This window comes from Stegodyphus dumicola, chromosome X1 (genome assembly GCF_044657685.1).
Source record: "Stegodyphus dumicola isolate Sdum_Otavi_A_Nest chromosome X1, ASM4465768v1".
NCBI lineage: Eukaryota > Metazoa > Arthropoda > Arachnida > Araneae > Eresidae > Stegodyphus > Stegodyphus dumicola.
In genome coordinates this window covers 191,753,705-191,775,763 of record NC_140780.1, presented here as the reverse complement: position 1 = coordinate 191,775,763, position 22,059 = coordinate 191,753,705, and the positions used below count along the sequence as shown (strand labels likewise).

General features: G+C 34.4%; 1 protein-coding gene across 3 annotated transcripts in view; it reads right to left on the bottom strand.

The window, feature by feature from the left end:
* Nucleotides 1–22,059, bottom strand: part of LOC118181941 (tripartite motif-containing protein 2-like) — a 157,845-nt gene that overhangs the window by 49,260 nt on the left and 86,526 nt on the right. The window contains exon 1 of one of the 3 annotated variants that reach the window (XM_085807577.1): nt 15,004–15,159. The exons of the other annotated variants lie outside the window; for them this stretch is intronic. Within the exon in view, the coding sequence (XP_085663703.1) occupies nt 15,004–15,030 (27 nt within the window). The 5' untranslated portion in view covers nt 15,031–15,159. Of the gene's footprint in view, nt 1–15,003; nt 15,160–22,059 lie in introns of those variants that run through there. 3 annotated transcript variants of the gene reach the window in all.

Below are 22,059 nucleotides of genomic sequence, written 5' to 3'. Positions count from 1 at the left end.
CAAATAAATATAAAACTTATGTGTAATGAAGAGAAACACACCAATGTTAAATTTAAAATTAGGCAAAAAAAGTAAGTACCGTTGTTTGGTGTAGAATTTGAATAAAACTCTATCGATTTCGAGGGGCCTCTTCTTCACGAACAAAAAAGTTTATTAAAATGGGACGAGAGGCAACGGAAAGCAATTGGTGAAACAACGCCAGGTTGAACGCACAGTGTTCTAGTTGTGTTGAAGTTTAAATCAATGTCCTTTAGGCCCTACTAGACTAACCAGCGAGTTATTGCTCCAGCCTGTATTAATGTAACAAAGGTTAGAATAACTTTTTTTACTAAGCCCTTTAATTTAACAGAAGGCACCACTTTTGCTTACAAACAAAACTTTGCACCTTGCAAATACTTAAAATAACATAAGTTGAAATTCAGATTCAAAGACTACACAAATTGGTCTACTAAGCTTTCCCATAGATTCGAAAGCATCGTAGAACTATCCACCAGCATTGACAATGTGAACCACACGTCATACTTAGTTTCAGATACTTCCTTGGCATACAGAAGATTACTTTTCTACCTTAGCTGACGCGTTTATTAGTTTTCTTTCCACGAAGGGCAAGACAGAAAGAAGTGGGTGAGACAGCAGAATTTTATCATTCATTGAACAGTTATAGTTCCGCTGCACTAAATGTACAGATCCATTCCCATTTTGATGGAGAGAATATTAGAAGACGGATCTCCCACTCTTCTTCTCTAAAATGGGACCACCAGAGAGTACCTATGGCTTTTCAGTATTTTAAGTGCTTTCATGCCGCACATAAACAAAACATTAACAAACATCCATGGCTTCTCAGCAGTTTGAACCCAAGCCCAGTGACACGGCAGTCAACAGAAGAACGTGCAATCCATATTCCATAACTGATAGTGTATAAGGTACTTCTCCCGCCTTCTTAGCGTGCCTTCGTGGTGTAGTGGTCTGCATGCTGCGCGCGTATTCCAGAGACCCGTGGTTCGATTCCCGGCGAAGGCGTTGCTCATTTTTCATCACTTCTGCTTCCAAAATACCTAATGTCTTTACAAGTGTACTTTTCGCATATTCACAGAAATATAAATGGCAGTAAAAAAGAGTTTGCGCAAGGCATGTTAGTATTGAGACGTGTAAGAAGATGTGAAGACTTTGGTACTAGATTAGAAATAGCGAACTTATAGTTCTGCTTTGTTTCTGTCGTTGGTTAGAAGTTAACGTTGCAAATGTTTCATATTTCCATTGAATAAAAAACTTAAAGCTTTACTTTTGCTGCCATGTAAATATAACAGTTATTAGCATTACATAAGAATCATATGGCAGGAATTAATTTTGAAATGACGTACTTGAGAAAGAGTTATGATAAGCACATATTAGTTTCAGGAAGGGAAAATAACCAAATTAAAAAGGAGACTTAAGGGGCTATTGCAAATTAAAGTTATAATTTTATCATACATGTTCCTTATCTTATACCTATATATCTTTATAATATAAAGACAGATACGTAAATAATCATATATCACGTCTCTTGGTTATCATCCAACACAGTATGATTTTGTTTTCAAGAATAAGTATTAAGCTTTAAGCACCTATTTCTGAGAAGAAGATTTAACTGGTAATGAGAGCAGTCTTTGGTTTTTCTTCTGACACCCAATCGAAATTCCAGCATTTTGTAACCATGGGCATCGCCCTGAATGACAGAATAGAATTCGTTGTGCGCATAACAGCCAAATCAAAACGATGTCAGCACAGTTCAAACAAATGGAGTAGTACAAATTTTAAGGTGAAAAATATCCTTTGAAATCTTTTTTTGGGAAAAAGGTGAATGAAAAGTTCATGATATTATCCGTCGAAAGTCCAAGTGGAATAATCGAAAAAAAAAAAATATACACATTTTTGATTGATTTATAGCAGCGTTATATGCCCAGTTCGCATTAAGGAAGCTCCTTCATTCTTGTGGGCCCACTAGCGGCCGAGCGGTAAAGACGCTGAACACTGGTAGTTCGGTACGAGGTTCGAATCCCGCGAACGGGCTGGCTGCATGGGCGTTTTCGTGGTTTTCCCCATATATAACGTGTATACGAGTCAGTTTCCCTTAGAAAGTCCCCCACGAAGGCATCCCTCCCCTTAGGCAGATAGCCCTAGTGTGCTCTGCCATAATTAAATAAACCAAATCAAACCTTCGGTCTTGTGCAGAAACGCGTAGAGATTTTATATAGCACATCATACAAAAACTTCTGAAATTCATTAACCATATTATTTTGCAACCATAAGAAGCTGCATATTTTTAACACGGTATTTAGTAATTATTTTCCACTGTTTGTTTCAAAGATAATCTTTTATAGAATTTGCACTCCATGTATATCAATTAGTATTCTATATTCTAGAACGTTTCCTTGATTAAGATCACTTTAGGTGTGAACTGAATAATTCACATTCCTAACAGTTCATCTTATCTTGAATTTGTTAGTGTTCGGATAATAATAGTTATTATGCGAAAAATTATTAAGAATTGTTCGGACAAAAATAATAATACAAATGAGCTAAAAATCATATTAATGTGTAACATATTATTACACATTGAAATGAGTTTTCTCGTTTTAGAATCTAAGCCTTTTCTTGAACCTTAGCTATTTCTTAATGCACGGACAATGCTTGTTTTGCCAGTGTCTTTCATATTGTAAAAATCATATTTATGCTGATAGACGGCATATTTTCTGCATGCCATTAATTAACAGGTTCTTTATAAATTAACTACAGTTTAAACTTTGCCATATAACATGAACTTATACTGCATAAAAAACAATATCTTTTTTCTAAATTTTTAGAGTTTTTAAGACAAAGACCGACTGGATTAAAAAATTTCACTCCAGATATTTTCCACACATTTTGCCAATTTTCAAAGCATTTTCATCTAAATTAAACACTTCACAGAGGATAAGCAAAAAGTCTTAGACTTTCATATTTTAAATTAAATATGACATATCATACGGAGACACTGTTTAAACATGTTTGGTAAACTAATCTAGTTTATAGTTTACGCAATTAAAACATTATGAACCGCCCAGATGGTATAGTGGTTAGGGGAACCTACTGCGGTACCGAAGGGCCCAGGTTCGAATTCCGAAGAAGACACGCATGTTTGTAAATGCATAGTGTCCGTGCGTGTCAAAAAGAGAGAGAAAGGTATGTTCTTTTCCTCCTAATGAATCTGAGAATAATAAGAATATATCACAGTTATTATTTCTTTTGTCTGATGCTCTTATTCGAAAGGAATATTACGCTAATCATCTCATTCTTTCTTCAGCAGTTGAAATAGCTGGCTTTATTTTACCTTTATTGATTTTGCAATTTTGCTGGCTTGTTACACTGAGCATCTTTCGAAGAAGGCAGAATGATCGATTAGAGTCTACCAACACTAGTTCCTGTTTTATTCATACCATTCTTTCTACACTGCTTTTGCATTTAAATTTGGTTAAATCTCCTTTGATATGCTAATTGCGCCAGTGATCTAACTTCAGGTATTTTTCATTCTTCTTACTTTTCATGACTTTTATTGGCATTAAATTATGCACATCCCTATACTTTTAAGGGAAAGGTGTTTTGAAAGTAGTAAGTTAATGTATATTTTCACTGACGTATTCAATAAAATTCCCGGAAATGTTTAGAACCTAAGAATGATAATGTTGAATTTCTGTTGCATCTAATTAGTTACACTAATGATTTATAATATTATTTAATATTTTACGCATCATATTATCTTTTACATATTTGTAACTGAAATTCAGAAATTTTATTATAAGAATGCCGTAAATAAGTTAACAGCGTTGTTGAAAACAGTCACTTGTTCAGAATGCTGTTATAATACGTCATGTCATAAGTAATTTAGGTAATTTGGTTGTATGGTAGGGTTTCGCGGATTTCCCATGTGTAACAGAAATATGAGACAGTTTTTCCTAAAACGTCCACCACGAAGGCACCCCTTAAGCAGATAGCCCCCTTGCGCTTCGCCCTATTCCCAAATAATCAATCAAGATTACTTAATGAAAGGATACTCTTTTGGCTATATCCTAGCATTCTTGTTGTACTATTTAAAGCCTATTAAATTTTATCTGTGTTAAGAGTAGAATGCTACATTCAAAGAGAGAAGCCGATAAAAGTTCCCTTTTTTGTATATTTCGGTGAAATCACGTCTTTGCCTGCTGTTAAGTTGCGAGTATTCTAATTTAATTGCTGTTGTCTTGCCGAAAAGTTAGAACAGAAAGATCAAATAGCGCTAAAACTATTTAAAACAGCCCTAACGACGTCGACGATCTGCTAAGAATATAGGAGCTGGCACTCCGGAGCGGGAACAAAATCAGTTCTGAAGAGTCTGGCCAGTATGGCAGGACAGTCAAAGAAGATGTATACTGTAGAAAGTTATGTACCAGGGTCAGCGAGGGCAGCAAATATACATTCGCTGACCATCAGAGGATGTTTTCATTCCTTTAAAGAGTTTTGCTCTCAGTCTGGGTATGACTGGTCGAACTTCCTGTACCGCCATTAGATGCTTAACAAGGCTTAGTGGAGCTATTTAATTAAAGAAAAATTGAGATCTAAAACAAGGCTTAAATCAGGCCCATTAAGCAGTAGAAGGTCTGGGTATGGTAGATGAAATAATTCCTTTGCAGTTTAGCTCGGGAAGAGAAGTTTTCTTAACTTGTTAGGAAACGAGTCTTCTGCTGGCTATTGCATCTGCATTGGCACGGATCAAACTCTTGGAAAGTTGAGTACCATTTCGGGCTTCTTTGACAATTAGTCGGCCTGCTCATTGACAGAAATATCGACGTACGCTGGAATCCACTGTAGGGTACAGGCTTTTAGGAAAACTATTATTGTGCTTATGAGCACAACAATGTACCGGGCAAGTTGAGAGTTTGCCCTCTGGATCGCCTGGACAGCAGTTTAGAATCAGAGAAAATTATGATACCTTTGGCATTTTGAATTGTTTTGGAGTAAAAAATATTCAAAACACACTTGATAGCTACCAGTTCGCAGGTATAATTTGAGGCAATTTCTCCAACAGAAATTCTATGTATTCATATTCGCTGTTTTGTGTGTTTAAAATAGATGCCAGCGTCTCCTTTATTGAGGTGGATGTCAGAGGAACCATCTGTGTAGGCAACAGCTATGTTATGAGCTGAGCTTGTAAGCCGATTTATGGTGCGGGTGCCTTTCTCTTTAAGTTGTGTAGTTTATTATTCTTTAGTGCAAGGCTATAAGAGATTTAAGTTGATAACTGCTTGGACGGATGGAAAGTAGAGGTTCTTTAACTACATCAATGGCTTCACACTCTTAGCCAATTTTTCTCCTGATCTCAAGGTCCAGTTGTAAGGTGGAGGACATTTTCAGTCTACTTTTTTTACTCCATGTTTTGAATGTTTTGTTGGAGATGTGATGGTCCGCATAGGTTCAAATTTTGTTTGTGAATTTGATGGTGGGTAATTTGCTTTCATTTTTTAAGGAGGTTAGGCTCCTTAAAAATCGTCATAGATTAAACTAGTCAATTTAGTCATAGATTAAACTGTTTTTTTTTTTTTATACTTACTTTCTCTTATTTTTTCCTTACTTGTTCTCTGCGTGAACGTAGTGTATGCAAATGAAAGATAATATTTAAAGAGATCAAAAATCGATGAAAGTTTTAGTTACTTTCAAGTTATGTTCATGATGGCCCGTGACTCTGCTTGGAATTCTGCGTGAATTATTAATTGCTGGAATCAAGGAAGACGAAAGACACTACTCAAATGATATCAGCTTTGAATTTTTTTATTCAGTTTTCTTTTAGCAGTTACAAGTTTAATAATCACTTTTTAAATTGTTCCTATAAAAAAGTAGTAGAAAATTTAAAGTTTATTTGTAAATTCCATATGCACAAGATCTTACTTAGTTCTGTTATACTGCAGGTCGGAGTTGATTTTGTTTACTTTTATAATTGAAGTCCGCTGCACAGATTTGATTATTTTCATTTTCATGCTTTAATGCAGTAATATGTATTTATGTTGTTTTGTATCACTTACTTGAGCTAGGTTAATTATGAAACTCAATGAATTTCTATTAACTGACATCTGCCAATAACTTCCACAAACTAAAATATTTAGTTAAATACTTTCTACTTAAACTGATTCAAGACCATTAAAAGTTACAAAAAGGCTAAACTAAAGAAATAATTAATAAATTACTATTTGACTGATATCTCCTGTGAAACATTTGTTTAGAACAGTAAGTGATACTTAACGCTAAGTTGCAAAAATTTTCCCTTTTTACCGTGAATATTAGATGCAGACGTTCTAACTTCTGTGTACGTAACATAGTCTTAATTTACTTGGCTTCATTAATACACTGGCTTCTAAAAGTTATACCCATAATAAAAGCGTAGTTGGCTGAAAATAGCAGTGGATACAGATGACAGTATGCAAATTTCGTATATTACAGTCAGTCACGATTACCTGGCTAAACATATGCTAATTAGGCAGTCGTGGAAGAAGCCAGAATTCTGAAGGGTTTGAGAGTTTCATTTAAATGCTGATAGTGGTAATGCTGTTTATAACTTTCGTAGGATAATCATTTTATCATATTCGTATTTCTATGTCAAAGACGAATGAGAGAGAGTGAGCGCTGACGCTCTGTAGGACTCACTGAAGGTACGGCATCAATGAAAGATGTCATTATTTTCTTTGGCATCGATCATTCGGTTATTTTTAGCACGTGCAAACGTTTCCAAACAAGGCAAAGCTGTGCTCGGAGACCTATGTCCGGTTGACCACGGGTTACCACCTCTTTTGAGGATCGGTGTACGGCTATAGCACTTAAGCAGAATCGACAAGCGACTTCTACAGTCGTTACATCCATGGTTACAATGTTTACTTGGTAAGGCAATATCTACCAATACTGTACGCCGAAGGTTTCACATGAATGTACGCGCGAGTACCAAGTTTTCACATGCCGCTAACCTCCCAATCCAGAGGCGCAAAATTAAAGTGGTGTCGTCAACATCTGTACTCATACTGTTCCAAATTGGTGCAACGTCTTATTTACGGACGAGTTTAGATTTCCCCTGTCACTAGAAGATAAGCATATGGAGTCTCGGAATCAGACCCACAACATCATCGAACATCAGAGATCGCAGCATCATGCTGTGGTACTGATTCAGAAGTCAAACAACAAAAATCAGCGTTAATTCACAAAATTTTCACAGGACTAGTTTCGATGGTTTTACCGAACCATCATCTTCAGCTGCAAAACCGCAAATGAACAAGATAGGAAATAATGTTTAGATAAGATAAGAAAGCCTGGACAAGAATAAGCAAGTGGCGCCATCTGTTGGCGAAACCAGAACTAAAACATAATTTCTCTAAAAGCCGAAGGCAAATTTGGATTGGAATTAGGATCGTTAACTAGAACAGAAAGATTTTTATGAATGTGAAATGCCTCTAGAAAATCCAGTTCTCCAATGGAAGATGTTTTTTGAATAATTTTGGCAGCAGAAAAATTGAAAGTGTGATTTTCGGACCAACAATGTTGAGCAACAGAAGACTTCTGTGTTTCCTTTTTTCTAACATATGCCTCATGTTCTTTGACGCGAAATTTTAAGGCTCTCTTAGTTTGGCCAATGTAAATTAAACCGCACTGGCAAGGAATCCTATAAATACCCCAGGAATTCATATCCGGAATGGGGTCCTTGAGTATAGAAGTTGGAATTTTATTGATCGGAGAGTAAACAACCCGAAAGTTAAATTTCTGCAAAATATGTGCAACTTTATAGCTAATTGATGGAAAGAAGGGAATGACAACAGAATTTTTCCTAAAATAAGAGTGGGGCTTTTAGTGTGTTGAGATGAGAATTTTTTAACTGCTTGATTAATAATGTTGGGTGAAAAGCCCCTGCCAATAGCTATTGCTTTTAAATAATTTAGTTCTTCATCAAGGGCTAGTTTGGAGGAGCAAACTTGAAGAGCACGGAAAACATAGGAATAAAATGAAGCTAACTTTTGTTTAGTCGGATGACATGATTTAAAGTGTGGTGGAAGGCAAACCGATGAAGGTTTACGGTAAACTGTAGTACTGAAGTTGGATGTGTTACGTGTGACCAGAATGTCGAGAAACGGAAGAGAATTGCAAGTCTCAAGTTCAAAAGTGAACTGAATAGCAGGATCAATAGAATTCATTGTTGAAAGAACTCTATTTAAATCATCTTTATTACCTTCAAACAGGGTAAAAGTATCGTCTACGTAGCGGAACCATGCCGGGAAGTTTAAAGTTTCAAACAATTTTGATTCATAATAATGCATGTAGATATCAGCCAGGATGGGACTGAGGGGGCTACCCATGGCTAATCCCTCAGTTTGCTTGTAATATTTATTTTGGAAAACAAAATGTGTTTGTTTCAAACAGAGTTGAGTGAGAGAAATTAGCTCATCAATTTCGATGCAAGAGAAATGAAATTCGCGAAGTCTGGTTTCTAGACATCTTAATGCACCCTCCACTGGGACATTGGTGAATAATGATTTTACATCAAAAGAAACCATGAGTAAATTACGAGGAGAAATGTTTTTAACCTTTTTTACAAACTCTATTGAATTTTTTATGGTGTAAATGTTATTGTCTAATAGAGTGGAAAATCTAGAAACTAAATATTTAGCTAATGGATACGAGGCAGTACCTAAATTTGATACAATAGGGCGGAAAGGAATACCACTTTTATGAATTTTGGGAAGAGCATATAATCTGGCACAATTCGCAACAGATGGGATAAGCGAATGTTTTAAGTTGCTTGAAATGATTTGCGAAGATTTGATCGCAGTTTTTATTTTGGATAAGTCCGAAGGTGAAGGATCTTTAGGGATCGGATTATATGGTCCTTCGTTTAAGAGTTTAGTGACACCATCGATGTAAGTGTTCTTATCCATGACGACTATCTGGCCACCTTTGTCGGCCTTTGAAATGACAATATCCGGGTTAGAATGAATCTCGCGCATTGTAGCTCTTTCTCTCGCAGTTAGATTTGGTTTCAAAGGTTTATTATTGAATTTCACATTATGAGGCATCTTATCGCTCATAATGTGAAATTCAATAATAAACCTTTGAAACCAAATCTAACTGCGAGAGAAAGAGCTACAATGCGCGAGATTCATTCTAACCCGGATATTGTCATTTCAAAGGCCGACAAAGGTGGCCAGATAGTCGTCATGGATAAGAACACTTACATCGATGGTGTCACTAAACTCTTAAACGAAGGACCATATAATCCGATCCCTAAAGATCCTTCACCTTCGGACTTATCCAAAATAAAAACTGCGATCAAATCTTCGCAAATCATTTCAAGCAACTTAAAACATTCGCTTATCCCATCTGTTGCGAATTGTGCCAGATTATATGCTCTTCCCAAAATTCATAAAAGTGGTATTCCTTTCCGCCCTATTGTATCAAATTTAGGTACTGCCTCGTATCCATTAGCTAAATATTTAGTTTCTAGATTTTCCACTCTATTAGACAATAACATTTACACCATAAAAAATTCAATAGAGTTTGTAAAAAAGGTTAAAAACATTTCTCCTCGTAATTTACTCATGGTTTCTTTTGATGTAAAATCATTATTCACCAATGTCCCAGTGGAGGGTGCATTAAGATGTCTAGAAACCAGACTTCGCGAATTTCATTTCTCTTGCATCGAAATTGATGAGCTAATTTCTCTCACTCAACTCTGTTTGAAACAAACACATTTTGTTTTCCAAAATAAATATTACAAGCAAACTGAGGGATTAGCCATGGGTAGCCCCCTCAGTCCCATCCTGGCTGATATCTACATGCATTATTATGAATCAAAATTGTTTGAAACTTTAAACTTCCCGGCATGGTTCCGCTACGTAGACGATACTTTTACCCTGTTTGAAGGTAATAAAGATGATTTAAATAGAGTTCTTTCAACAATGAATTCTATTGATCCTGCTATTCAGTTCACTTTTGAACTTGAGACTTGCAATTCTCTTCCGTTTCTCGACATTCTGGTCACACGTAACACATCCAACTTCAGTACTACAGTTTACCGTAAACCTTCATCGGTTTGCCTTCCAACACACTTTAAATCATGTCATCCGACTAAACAAAAGTTAGCTTCATTTTATTCCTATGTTTTCCGTGCTCTTCAAGTTTGCTCCTCCAAACTAGCCCTTGATGAAGAACTAAATTATTTAAAAGCAATAGCTATTGACAGGGGCTTTTCACCCAACATTATTAATCAAGCAGTTAAAAAATTCTCATCTCAACACACTAAAAGCCCCACTCTTATTTTAGGAAAAATTCTGTTGTCATTCCCTTCTTTCCATCAATTAGCTATAAAGTTGCACATATTTTGCAGAAATTTAACTTTCGGGTTGTTTACTCTCCCATCAATAAAATTCCAACTTCTATACTCAAGGACCCCATTCCGGATATGAATTCCTGGGGTATTTATAGGATTCCTTGCCAGTGCGGTTTAATTTACATTGGCCAAACTAAGAGAGCCTTGAAATTTCGCGTCAAAGCACATGAGGCATATGTTAGAAAAAAGGAAACACAGAAGTCTTCTGTTGCTCAACATTGTTGGTCCGAAAATCACACTTTCAATTTTTCTGCTGCCAAAATTATTCAAAAAACATCTTCCATTGGAGAACTGGATTTTCTAGAGGCATTTCACATTCATAAAAATCTTTCTGTTCTAGTTAACGATCCTAATTCCAATCCAAATTTGCCTTCGGCTTTTAGAGAAATTATGTTTTAGTTCTGGTTTCGCCAACAGATGGCGCCACTTGCTTATTCTTGTCCAGGCTTTCTTATCTTATCTAAACATTATTTCCTATCTTGTTCATTTGCGGTTTTGCAGCTGAAGATGATGGTTCGGTAAAACCATCGAAACTAGTCCTGTGAAAATTTTGTGAATTAACGCTGATTTTTGTTGTTTGACTTCTGAATCAGTATTTATTCGGCGTGTTATTGTGTCTTAATCATGCTGTGGGTTGGAATTTCAGAGCGATCTCGCACAAAGCTGCACATTTCACAAGACGGTTCAATAACAGTTGCGCGTTATCTTGATGAAATCCTACTGCCCATCGTAAGATTCTACGCTACAGCAGTTGATCATGATTTCTCTTTATGTATGATAATGCCTTCCCCTTCGAACCGTTATGGTTAATGTGTACCAGGAGAGTGAGGGCATTTCCCGTATGGAATGGCCACCGTTTTCTCCTAGTCTTAATCCCATTGAAAATCTTTGAGATGCTCTCGGGCATGCTGCCTCTGCACCATTACCTTCTCCGAGTCTCAGGGAATTGGAAACTGCCCTAATGGAGGAATGGTTATTGTTAGCATCAGCGGCGGTTGATCCTCTCAGAGGAATAATGAGAAACCAATCGCTGAGAAGTTTGTGAAGGTCCGGGATGTTCGCATACCTTATTAATGTTTTTTTGCTTTGAACATCAATTTATTAATTACCCAAATGTGATGTCATAATATAATTTACGAAAATTAAATATTGTTTTCATCTTTGTACATAATGGTTGTTTTCTTTCATGTATAAAGACATATCTAACCCTTAAGTGCAATTTGGTGTTAATTAAAGCTTTACTTTTCCATTTTTGTTTATTTTATTGTCAAGTGCTTAGCTTTTGGAAGCCAGTCGCCATTTTAATCAAATAACATCTCAAGTTAAACACTTGATATTTGAGTTCAGGTAGTCAGTCATACAAGTAGAAATAATAATTTAAACCATTTTTAATCCTTTCATGAAATTATTTTGCGAAAATTCGAACGATTCTGCACCAGGTAAGTAATGCTACATTCATTCATATATTTTCCTCGCTCTTTCTAAAAACTGTGGGGGGGATATGTGAACTTATACGTTATATTCCAATAGAAAGAAATTTTTATTACTTATGATATTACAATTAATTTTTATTAATTGGACATGTTACCAAAAATTAAAGCTTTAAACTACTATTAAGAACGCGTTTATTGCTTTTAAATCTCTGTTTATAAAGCAGTTGCAGATCGAATTACTTCGAAAGATAAATTAAAAGTCTGACGTTTTGCTGAATGAGAGAACTTTGAGAATTTGTTTCGCGCGAGGCATTTGGTAGGTAAAATAAACACCTTATGTTTTGCGCAATGGTACTATCTGAGGAGGGAGTGGCTGACATCTCCATGATAACTAAGGTAACGTAACGGTCCAAAATTTTTGGAAAGACTCCATTTAAGATGTTTCTAATATCAAAACATAAAAATTCAGTATCTAAATAAGTGGACAGCATTTAAACCGTAAAACCATCCAAGTGCAATGAACTAAAGTAATAAACGGAAAAAATAGAGTAGAAAATCATAAAGTATCATTTTTCATGTTAGATGTAAGCTTCATTAGTTGACCATCATACAAGAATAAGTCCTCGTGAATTATTAATAATGCTGTGGCACTACGAAATTAGTTTATGGAATGTTCTGCAACTAATTCTTCATCATGACTGACTGCTGGAGAAAACGTTCTCAAGGTATTCGACCTCAGAAAATGAATTATGGGTATTTTCCCGTACTACATGTTTTAATAAGTTTATTCTATTTTCAGAAGAAATAACCTACATACACTCTTCTTTGTAAGTAATGTTTAACTCACCGGCATAACAACTGTAGAATATATAATTTTGCTTAGTCTGCTTATTTAGGGCATTAAAATAATCGCAAACTGTAGAACTCAGCACATTCTGTGTGAGTAATTTTATTTCAGAATATATCATGCATAAGTTATTCGAAATTAATTTATCATTTGTAGTAATTTCTTTTTTATATATCTTTTAACTTGCTCTAAAAATCTTTTAATTGACTTATTCTACTTGAATCTCTACGCATGGATAACATGCTTTTTTACACAAGATCTATATTTTGGTATTCATTTGTACATTTTAATTGAGTTAAAAAATGTAAAACTCTAATTTTAGGGCTATGTACAGAAAAATTAAAGAACGTAATATGAACACGTACAAAGCTCCCTACTATAAAATAGTGTTAGCTTCTTTATTAACCAATGTAACAGAAGCAATCAGCTTCTGATTTAAAATGGTTGACTCTATTCTGTTTTCCTTATGGTCTTCAATGAATGCCGGGCTTATCAGTGGCCGAGTGGTTAAGACCGATGATTGCTGAGAGTTCGTCTCAGTTCCATCCCTGGCGAGTGGCTGGCTTGGTTGGTTTTCCTCATGTTAATGCAAATACAAGCCGGTTTTCCTTAGAAAGTCCTCCGGGAAGGCATCTTTTTCCTAGCAATAGCAAATAGCGCTCGTATACTTTGCCATGCTCAAACAACTCAATCTAATGAAGAGATCATAGCATTTCTAGATCTAATCTGACATGAGTTTTCACTAGAAACAAAGAAGGACAAAATAAGTTTAAACATTTGCATACTTTTAAACCAATTTCTTGTTTTCCGATTGTGACATTGTAGACACATTAGGTATTTTGGAAGCAAGCAAGATGAAAAATGAGCAATCGCCTTTGCCGGGAATTGAACTACGGACCTCTGGAATACCGGCCCAGCGTGCAGCACACCACTACACCACGAAGGCACGCTGGGAAGGCGTGAGAAATACCTTATATAATCCCCCTTTTAAAGTGCGACTAGGGTTTTCAGGGGACCTAATCGCCAAATCCTGGGAGAGGAGAATCATCATCCAACACCCTTTTAGTTCGGGCGCCACTATAGAGACATTAGGTATTTTGGAAGCAGGCAAGATGAAAAATGAGCAAACGCCTTCGCCGGGAATCTAACCACGGACCTCTGGAATACCGGCCCAGCGTGCAGAACCACTACACTACAAAGGCACGCTAGGAAGGCGGGAGAAATCCCTTATAACAACTGTTAACAACGTAGGATTTGGGTTCGATTTCAAATGTGCTCAGTATACAAGAAGGTACTTTTAGAAGTGCACGGAAATCATGAAAAATAGAAGTCAGTATATAATTATGATACGAATGTAACAGACACCTATTTTACATATTAAAAGTAATAAGCTGGTGGCAAGTATTACTGATTAGGAAATATGCCAAATAAAGTAGTAAAAAATTAATGTCTGATTGATTTAAGGTCTAAGTAAAAGATAAAATGCTTTAATGAGCTAGCTTCCTCTTACACACTAAAATTCTGCTTTATTATATTTTATTGAGTACCTCATTTCTATATCAATTAGCTACTTCTGAACTCTGAACTTAAAGCAGTTCAGAAAAAAAAAAGTGTGTCTCCTAAATCAAAAATGTTTCCAAGAAGAAAAAAGATTCGCAAAATCCAATGCTAATGAGGTGCTCGTTAAATATTATTCCAAATCAACAAAAGAAAGGCAATAGTTATTCTTATAGACCTGAGATTTTTCATTCATCTTTTACATTTGTAATATATCTTTGAGGCTTACTAGAAAATAATATTTTGAAGTACAATTTTCTTACTTCACGACTTTTACGTATACAATTGTTCTCATATTACTTCATAAATATTAATATATTCAGAAGGAAATGAATTTGTAGAATTAAGAATAATACAAAATAAAAAAGAATGTATGCCATTATGATTAATGCTTTTATCAGAGGGAATTTTATCAACTTTAAATTTAAAGATATTCAAGTAATGCAAAATCGCCGTATTAATTATGGCTTATAATGCAGATCATCCCCTAGAAAACAAATTAAAATAACAAGTCACCATTTTAACTAAATATATTCAAGACAGCACAGAAAGCGAATTAAAATGTTTACTAGTTTCCATTAATCCAATATTTGTGTTCTAAGAATTGGCTAACTTTCAGTTCAATTCTGACATAAAAAAACTGCTAAAATAACAAAAATAATGCGAGTGTTACTTAACTTAAACCGATAAGTATGTCTTCTTATAAAAAAGAAAGAGGATACTAAAGAGAATATTCGTAAGTGCCTTAATCTTACCTTTTGGAAATAAGTAGCGAGCATCATCTTTGCAGACGAGTTGATTACAATATCAGCGAAGTTAAAAGTCACATTACCCCAGTGAAAGTACAAATAGAAAGCGAGCAGCTTTTACTTCACGTTTTACGTTGTGGAAATCAGTTTTAAAAACGATGTTCTTCTTATGTGACCTTCTGTCTTCGTCTATCATACGGTGAGAATATTGTTAAGTGGGCAGCCATCTAATGTTGATTGGCGGGCAGCTCCTACGCATTTACGACCGTTGTAAAAACTTCACGCTGGTTGAATAACCGAAAAGATAGAGTAAAAAACGTAAATGGGTTTGGTTCGACAAATGACAATAAGACGGCTAGAGAGTTTTTTCAGCTATATAGCCTTTCCTCACTTTCTGTATAATAAAATTATGAAAACATACTTTTTACTCTTAAATGAAGTACAGGCGAGGCTAGAAGTTACCTTTCTATCTGTAACCAAGAATTTTTAACTTGCATTAGTATATAAAAAAAAATTTAAATACCATACAAATTCAGATAAATTTTCATAGTTCTGAACGCCATAATCGTTCTTGTTTTTGCTTGTATTGCTTTCATACCCATGGTTTTCTCTGATCCGTATATTATAATTTTTCAATTATTATTCGTGCGCGTCCTTTGTCAAAGGATAGTGAAGCGTTTCCAAGACGCTGTCTCCCGAAGCCCACAAGATGTATTCTGAAATTTTCGAATTTCAGTATGCATTTTATGCCATTCAAAACAAAGCTCGGAACAAAGTGCTAATACATATTTACCACAAAACCACTGAAATATTTTAATTTGAGCTTGTATGAAATTTTCTGGAAAAAAATATCCTACTCTTTTCACTAAAAATGCTACTGTACATTTGACCTGGGGTCATTAATTTATTTTATTTTGAGCCAAGCTGTGGGGAAGTTCAACACTTACAACAATGTTTGGTCTACTCTTTCTTTTTTGCTTCGAAATGAGAAAGACTAAAAAACATTAATCGTACCGTGAATAGCTATCAAACTTTCCATCACGAAAGGAAAATTTCTTCACTAATTCAGCATCGCCCTGACAGCGACGTCACTATCTTAAGATCTCATTGAAATTATACATCCATTTTCATCGTCATACGTGTCCGAATGATTATTACCATTACTTGTATTAATTATTCTCATTAATTCATTAATTAATTAATGGAATGATTATTACCATTACTTGTATTAATTATTCTAATTATTCTCATTACTTGTCTTAATGAGAATATTAAAATCTGAGCACAGAAAGAGAATGCGTTTTTTTAAAGATAAGTTACGTGTTTGTGTCACTCTGGCTACATTCTAATAAACACTGTGGAATATGCCAAGAACATACTTCGTATTAATTAAGTCATGATATAATATTAATGATGATAATAATAATTAAAAACATAAATAATTCAGTTGCGAGAACATTGTTTAGTTAAATGTGTAGTCAAACTATAAAGTTTCAGATTAATTGGTATAGAACTGAGTAACGTCCATTACTACTTATTTACACGTTTGTTTACCTTATTTTTAATTTTTTTATACCTTCGCATCAGATTTTAAAGTGGGAAAGGATATTTATGTTAAAATAACAAACCACGTGAAAAATCTAAATGTGTTTGTAATTTGCAGGTACATTTAAAAATTAACAATGCAATTTGATCAATGTCCAAAATAAATTATCATCGCTGCATAATCAAAATCTGATAAATGAATGACCCTAAAAATTAGTTTTATTTAATAAGAGATCATAAAATTCCCAATAAAATAGTTGTAAGCTGCTTAATATATTTATTGTAATACGTATCAATTAAATTCATTTTTTGAAATAAAATTTCACACAAACCCCTCAGTGTTACTTTCAAACTCTTCCACATATTCTCTCCACACGAATTTTGTTTCATTCATAATAGAAATAATTAGATAATATAGTTGAATTTCATCGACAGATTCCTAGATTTTTCGTTACTTTTAATATTTGAATAAAATTTAAAGTTTTCAATACTTGATGCACTAGAACAGCTCATTCTCCAAAGAATATAATTTCAAATTACATTCTAAATATCGCATTCCGGCCTTACATTCGGAAAATAATGCATCCCCCCCCCCCGAGTTTCATGAATCTGTTGAAGGCAAATTATTCGTATGCTTTGTATAACTTCGAATTTTGCTCGTGACTTACTCTGTTGCAACTTAAAACGTTTTTGTGATCCCCCCAAAGGCAAGATGAACTACAAAAATTGTTAAAAGTAATATTCATATAGGCCTATCTGCCTATCTAGATTCTGCCTATCTAAACTAAATTAGTATCATATATGTATATTTTTAATTTTAAGAAAACAGAATTGAAGGGAATCAAACGAGAAATAGTTTCTGTGTTAGCAGTATAAAACACACCACTAAGCAGTTTGAACTGTTTATTTCATGTTCCTTCATTTGAAAGTTCGAACGATTCTTTATGACGTTCGAGTTATTTTTGATAAAACAGTGTAATGTTCCAACCTAGAATTTACAGCTAAATGTGTGGAACCTTAAGAACTGGGAAGCGAATAATCGCATAGTTCAGAAAGATAGAAACGTAAACGTACGAAGGGTTAATTACCTTTTATTATTCAAAATACATTTAACAGATGGTCCTCTCTCAGGACGTACATAAAAGCCTCTACTTGGGCTTTATATATATATATATGATGATAAAATTTAGTTTGGCAGTCGGGAACTTTTGAAGAATCACAAAAATCACTTGATGTTCCAAATATATCTTTATTACTGGTTGCACTTCACAATGGGGGCCAATTTGAACCCCACAAATTTGATGATGGCGCATTACTTTTGTAACCAAAGGAGAAAAGCAGAAAACTTCTTTCGGCTAGCAAGCATAGGCAGAGAAAGAGGGTGGGGTAGGATTGCAACAATGGTTATAGTAAAATTTTTCGTTAATCTGATTGGTTGAAACTTATAGGCTATGCAGAAGTTTCAAGATGACATAATGCGGAATACGTTTTCAGATATGACGCAGTTTAGAGAAAGTTATTACTAGAGACAAAGCACCCAAATTAAAAATGAGCAATTAAGAGGCATTTTAAATCATAATTTTGATTTGCATTTTTTTTAAATCTTACATACATATATATATATAGCCGAAGCTATCACAAATATACAGGAGTTGGTCCCTTAACGCTAACTAAACGGCGAAACTATCAAGGGCCTAAGGTACGGTCGAGCGTAGAAATAGCTTAAACAGAGTATAGCCCAGGGGTGGCCAAAGTGCGGCTCGCGAGCCTGATATGGCTCTCGAAGGCAATTTGTGCGGCTCGTGGATATAAAATATAAAGAAGTAATTAATTAATTTAGACATTTTTACAACGTTATCAGGGATTTCTTTCTATTTAAAACCTCCTCCACTACTTCTATAATGATGAAAATATGAACTTGTGGCTTTTAGGAAATCTAGATGCGGCTCTCGAACATTCCCGAATTCAAACGTGCGGCTCTTACTGACAAGAAGCTTGGCCAGCCCTGGTATAGCCTAAAAGGCAAACGCGCGCTTGTCAGAATTCCTGGCTCTCTAACGAAGTCAGTAGAACTTCAACTTTAAATACTTGCTCTTCCTTCATTTGCATTTAATCGCGATCCCGAAAGCACGTTCTGGCAGAAAACTGTAAGCTGAAAGTAAGAAGGATAGGAAAGTAGCTTTAATTCAAAACTAACTGTTAAAAACTTAGGATAAACCTTACGATTGTAAAAAGCCTAAGTAAGATATTTGATGCAAAATATAAAATTATTATAAAACTGAATAATATTAAATTAAGAAGAAAATGGATAATATGATTTATATTAAGGCGGTGTCTTTAAATAATTTTTGGCTTTTGGTTTGGAAACGGAGGCAAAATACTGCAGAGGGAAAATGAAGGAAATGGAAGTGCTATGAATTGCTATATTGAAAAGCGAAATGATAAGGAGCAGAAGAAGGCCTAAGTTCGAAGAATGTATATAAAAAAAATCAGCAACGGTGAAAGCAAAAGTAAATGTAAGCTGGAGGGTATGCAGAAGAGCTGTAATGTAAGCTGGTTTGAATGCAGAAGCTTCGAGATCAATACTTGACTGCAAGAACTTCACAAATTACATAATAAAGAGAAAAATGAACTCCAGACACACGGCTTTCGCTTTTAAATTTAATTTTATCTCTTCGTCCACAAGTACATTACTTTAAAGAGAGTATTGGTGCTATCTGCATGAACATATACCTGGTTATAGGTTTGGATGTGTGCAAAAAAGAGAAATGAAAACGGGTAGAAAAATGAAAGGAAAATGAAGAGCGATATTTAGTCACTTTTTCTCATTTGTTCTTGAGACAGATAGGCTAGCGTACTTATTACAATTACCAAAATACTTTTTGTAAGGCTAATAATGAAATATTTCATGTAGACTCTAGTTCCTAATTAGTGGTTTCTAATTATTTATGTCTTTGAATAAGTAAAGATTTCATATAATATACTAGTATTTAATATAACTAAAATTTAATAAATAATTTTTTACTGTGTTTTGGTTCCAAACACAGGCTGTATTATTCGAAACTATAAATACTACTACTAAAATACTCATGGATATTTTACAAATTTAAAAACAAAACTCAGTTAGAAATCTTACCGATCTGCTATTGAACTCATTCCTGCTAACATAACCCTTTTTTTTTAAATCTTTTAAACTTTATTATTGTACATCGTTTTCTTCGTACTTGAGTGACAGAAAATTAATCAGTGAAATCAAAAAAAAAAAAAAAAAAAAAAAAAATGAAATTAAAAGCAGAATACTTTTAGTAATTAAAAGCAGAAATTAAAAGAGAAACTTACTTTTAGAAATTAAAAGCAGAAAGTCTCGAGAAAGTGTTACGTGTTGCCATACATTTTCCGGTTTTTTAATCCCTTTAGTCTCGAAACACTACTTTATATTGTTTCACTTGCTACTGAACTCTCTCCTGCTAACATAACCTTTTTTTAAATCTTTTAAACTTTACATCATTTTCTTCGTTCCTTGCGTGACAGAAAATTAATCAGTGAAATAAATAAAAAAAAATAAATAAATAAAAGCAGAATACTTTTAGAAGTCTCGAGAAAGTGTTACGTGTTGCTATACATTTTCCGGTTTTTTAGTCCCATTAATCTCGAAACACAACTTTATATTGTTTCACTTTTCATTCGAGTCTGCTGCCATTCGGCTAAATATAAGAACAGAATATTATCTTTCAAATTTAATCTGTCTGCTACTGATTAACAAACTAAGCTGTTTAAAAGCAATAGCTGCAGTTCTTAAGATTATTAATTTTTTGCTTTTTTATCTGATTGCTTTAAATAAAAATGTATTTGATTTATGATATATCTAATCAAAAGTATTAAATATTTTATAGAAATGCGTTGCATATTTTATCACCTTTCAACAGAAGATGTATAATGTTCCCATGTCAGTCTAAATGTATACTCATCTATTACCTTATAAAATGTTTCGATATTCCATCTAGGCCATCTCTATTGATAATCTCTACTGATAAACCATACTAAAATTAAAGACCATTTTGGGCGATCATTTAAACTTTCTTTCTTTTTTCCTTTCTTTGTAAGGATCTTAAGTTTTACTAACGTTTATTTTATTTTAAATCTTTACTATCACTTCTTATTTTCTACTTCCGGCCAGAATTAAAAGCGTTAACTTATTTATGCAAAATTTGTCTGGCGAACGCCAAGTACTTAAGTTGTGGCTTTTTACCAAGCGAGAGAGAAGAAGGAGTTAGTCGAAGCAGGCCGCTTGCCTTAGAAGTTTTACTCGGTTGCTGTTTGCCTTCCAGGCCAGAGGTTTAATCCTCGTGATAATTTTAAACGTATTGTAGTGTTAACAGTTCTCTGTACTACATACGTCTTCCTGTTAATATAAGGCCAATCTTCCACGTTTATTATTCCAAATTTAAGTTAGAGTTTAGTTATATTTTTATATTCTTACGTTCAGACCACAAGTAGTTGGTCTTTGTATTCCGAAGTACGGAAATTATTGTAAAGAGTGAAAAATAAAGGGTTTTGTATACCCTTCCTGTGTATCTTGTCTACTTCCCACAGTTATTGAACATAGCTTTAGTAAGCTCCCTGTTCCGAGTCAGGTCTGTGCATGTTCCCAAAGAAAGTAAGGCGGAACATTGAACCTGATATCTTTTTCTCAATCGTTTCTTCCTTTCTTTCTTCTTTTTCTTTTTCTCAATCGTTTCTGAGTTTATCATATCGCTGGTTAGTTTTTTAGTAAGACAACTTATAATGTTCCTCAACTTTGTTTAGATATAATGTCGAGGAACTTAGCAAACTATTAGCGAAGTATCGCTGAGTTCGTCGTTGCTATAGAGACTTGAGAAGGATGAAGATACCCTTTTATTCACTCAAAGAAATAATAACAGATGGCCCCCTTCTCGGGCTTACAGGAAAGCCTCGAACTGGGCTTTTAAATCAGGAATAGGAAGATAAGAAACTAATCTAATACTAAACTAAATAGCTGAAGCTGAAGCTAGACATAAATACCTAACGTAGTTGGCCCTTAAATTAACCTAGCCGACGATTCTCAACAGGCACTACAATCAGGTTGAGATTCAAGGACGAAGTAGCCAGAAAATAAACACACGCCACTAACGACGCCTAAACGCTCTCTCTCGAAGTTAGTTAAACTTTCCTTAAATACTTCTTCTCACTCATTTGCAAAAAAACGCGATATTAAAAACTCATTCTGGTAGGGAGTTGTAAGTGGGAAACAAGAACTGAAAGGAAAGGGATTCCAAATTAAAAATATCTTTTAAAATACAAATTTACACAACGTTTTCTGTCTTTTTGTCATTGACCTTTTGTCTTTTAATTTTATATATTAAGCATCACTTTCTTTTCACTTACGCCATATAAAATTTAGCATCAAAAAGCGCAAAATATTTAAAAACTTTAGAATATCTTTAAAATTTCCTATAGCGTTTTAAGTGCTGCTATACAATTTTTTATATTTACCGT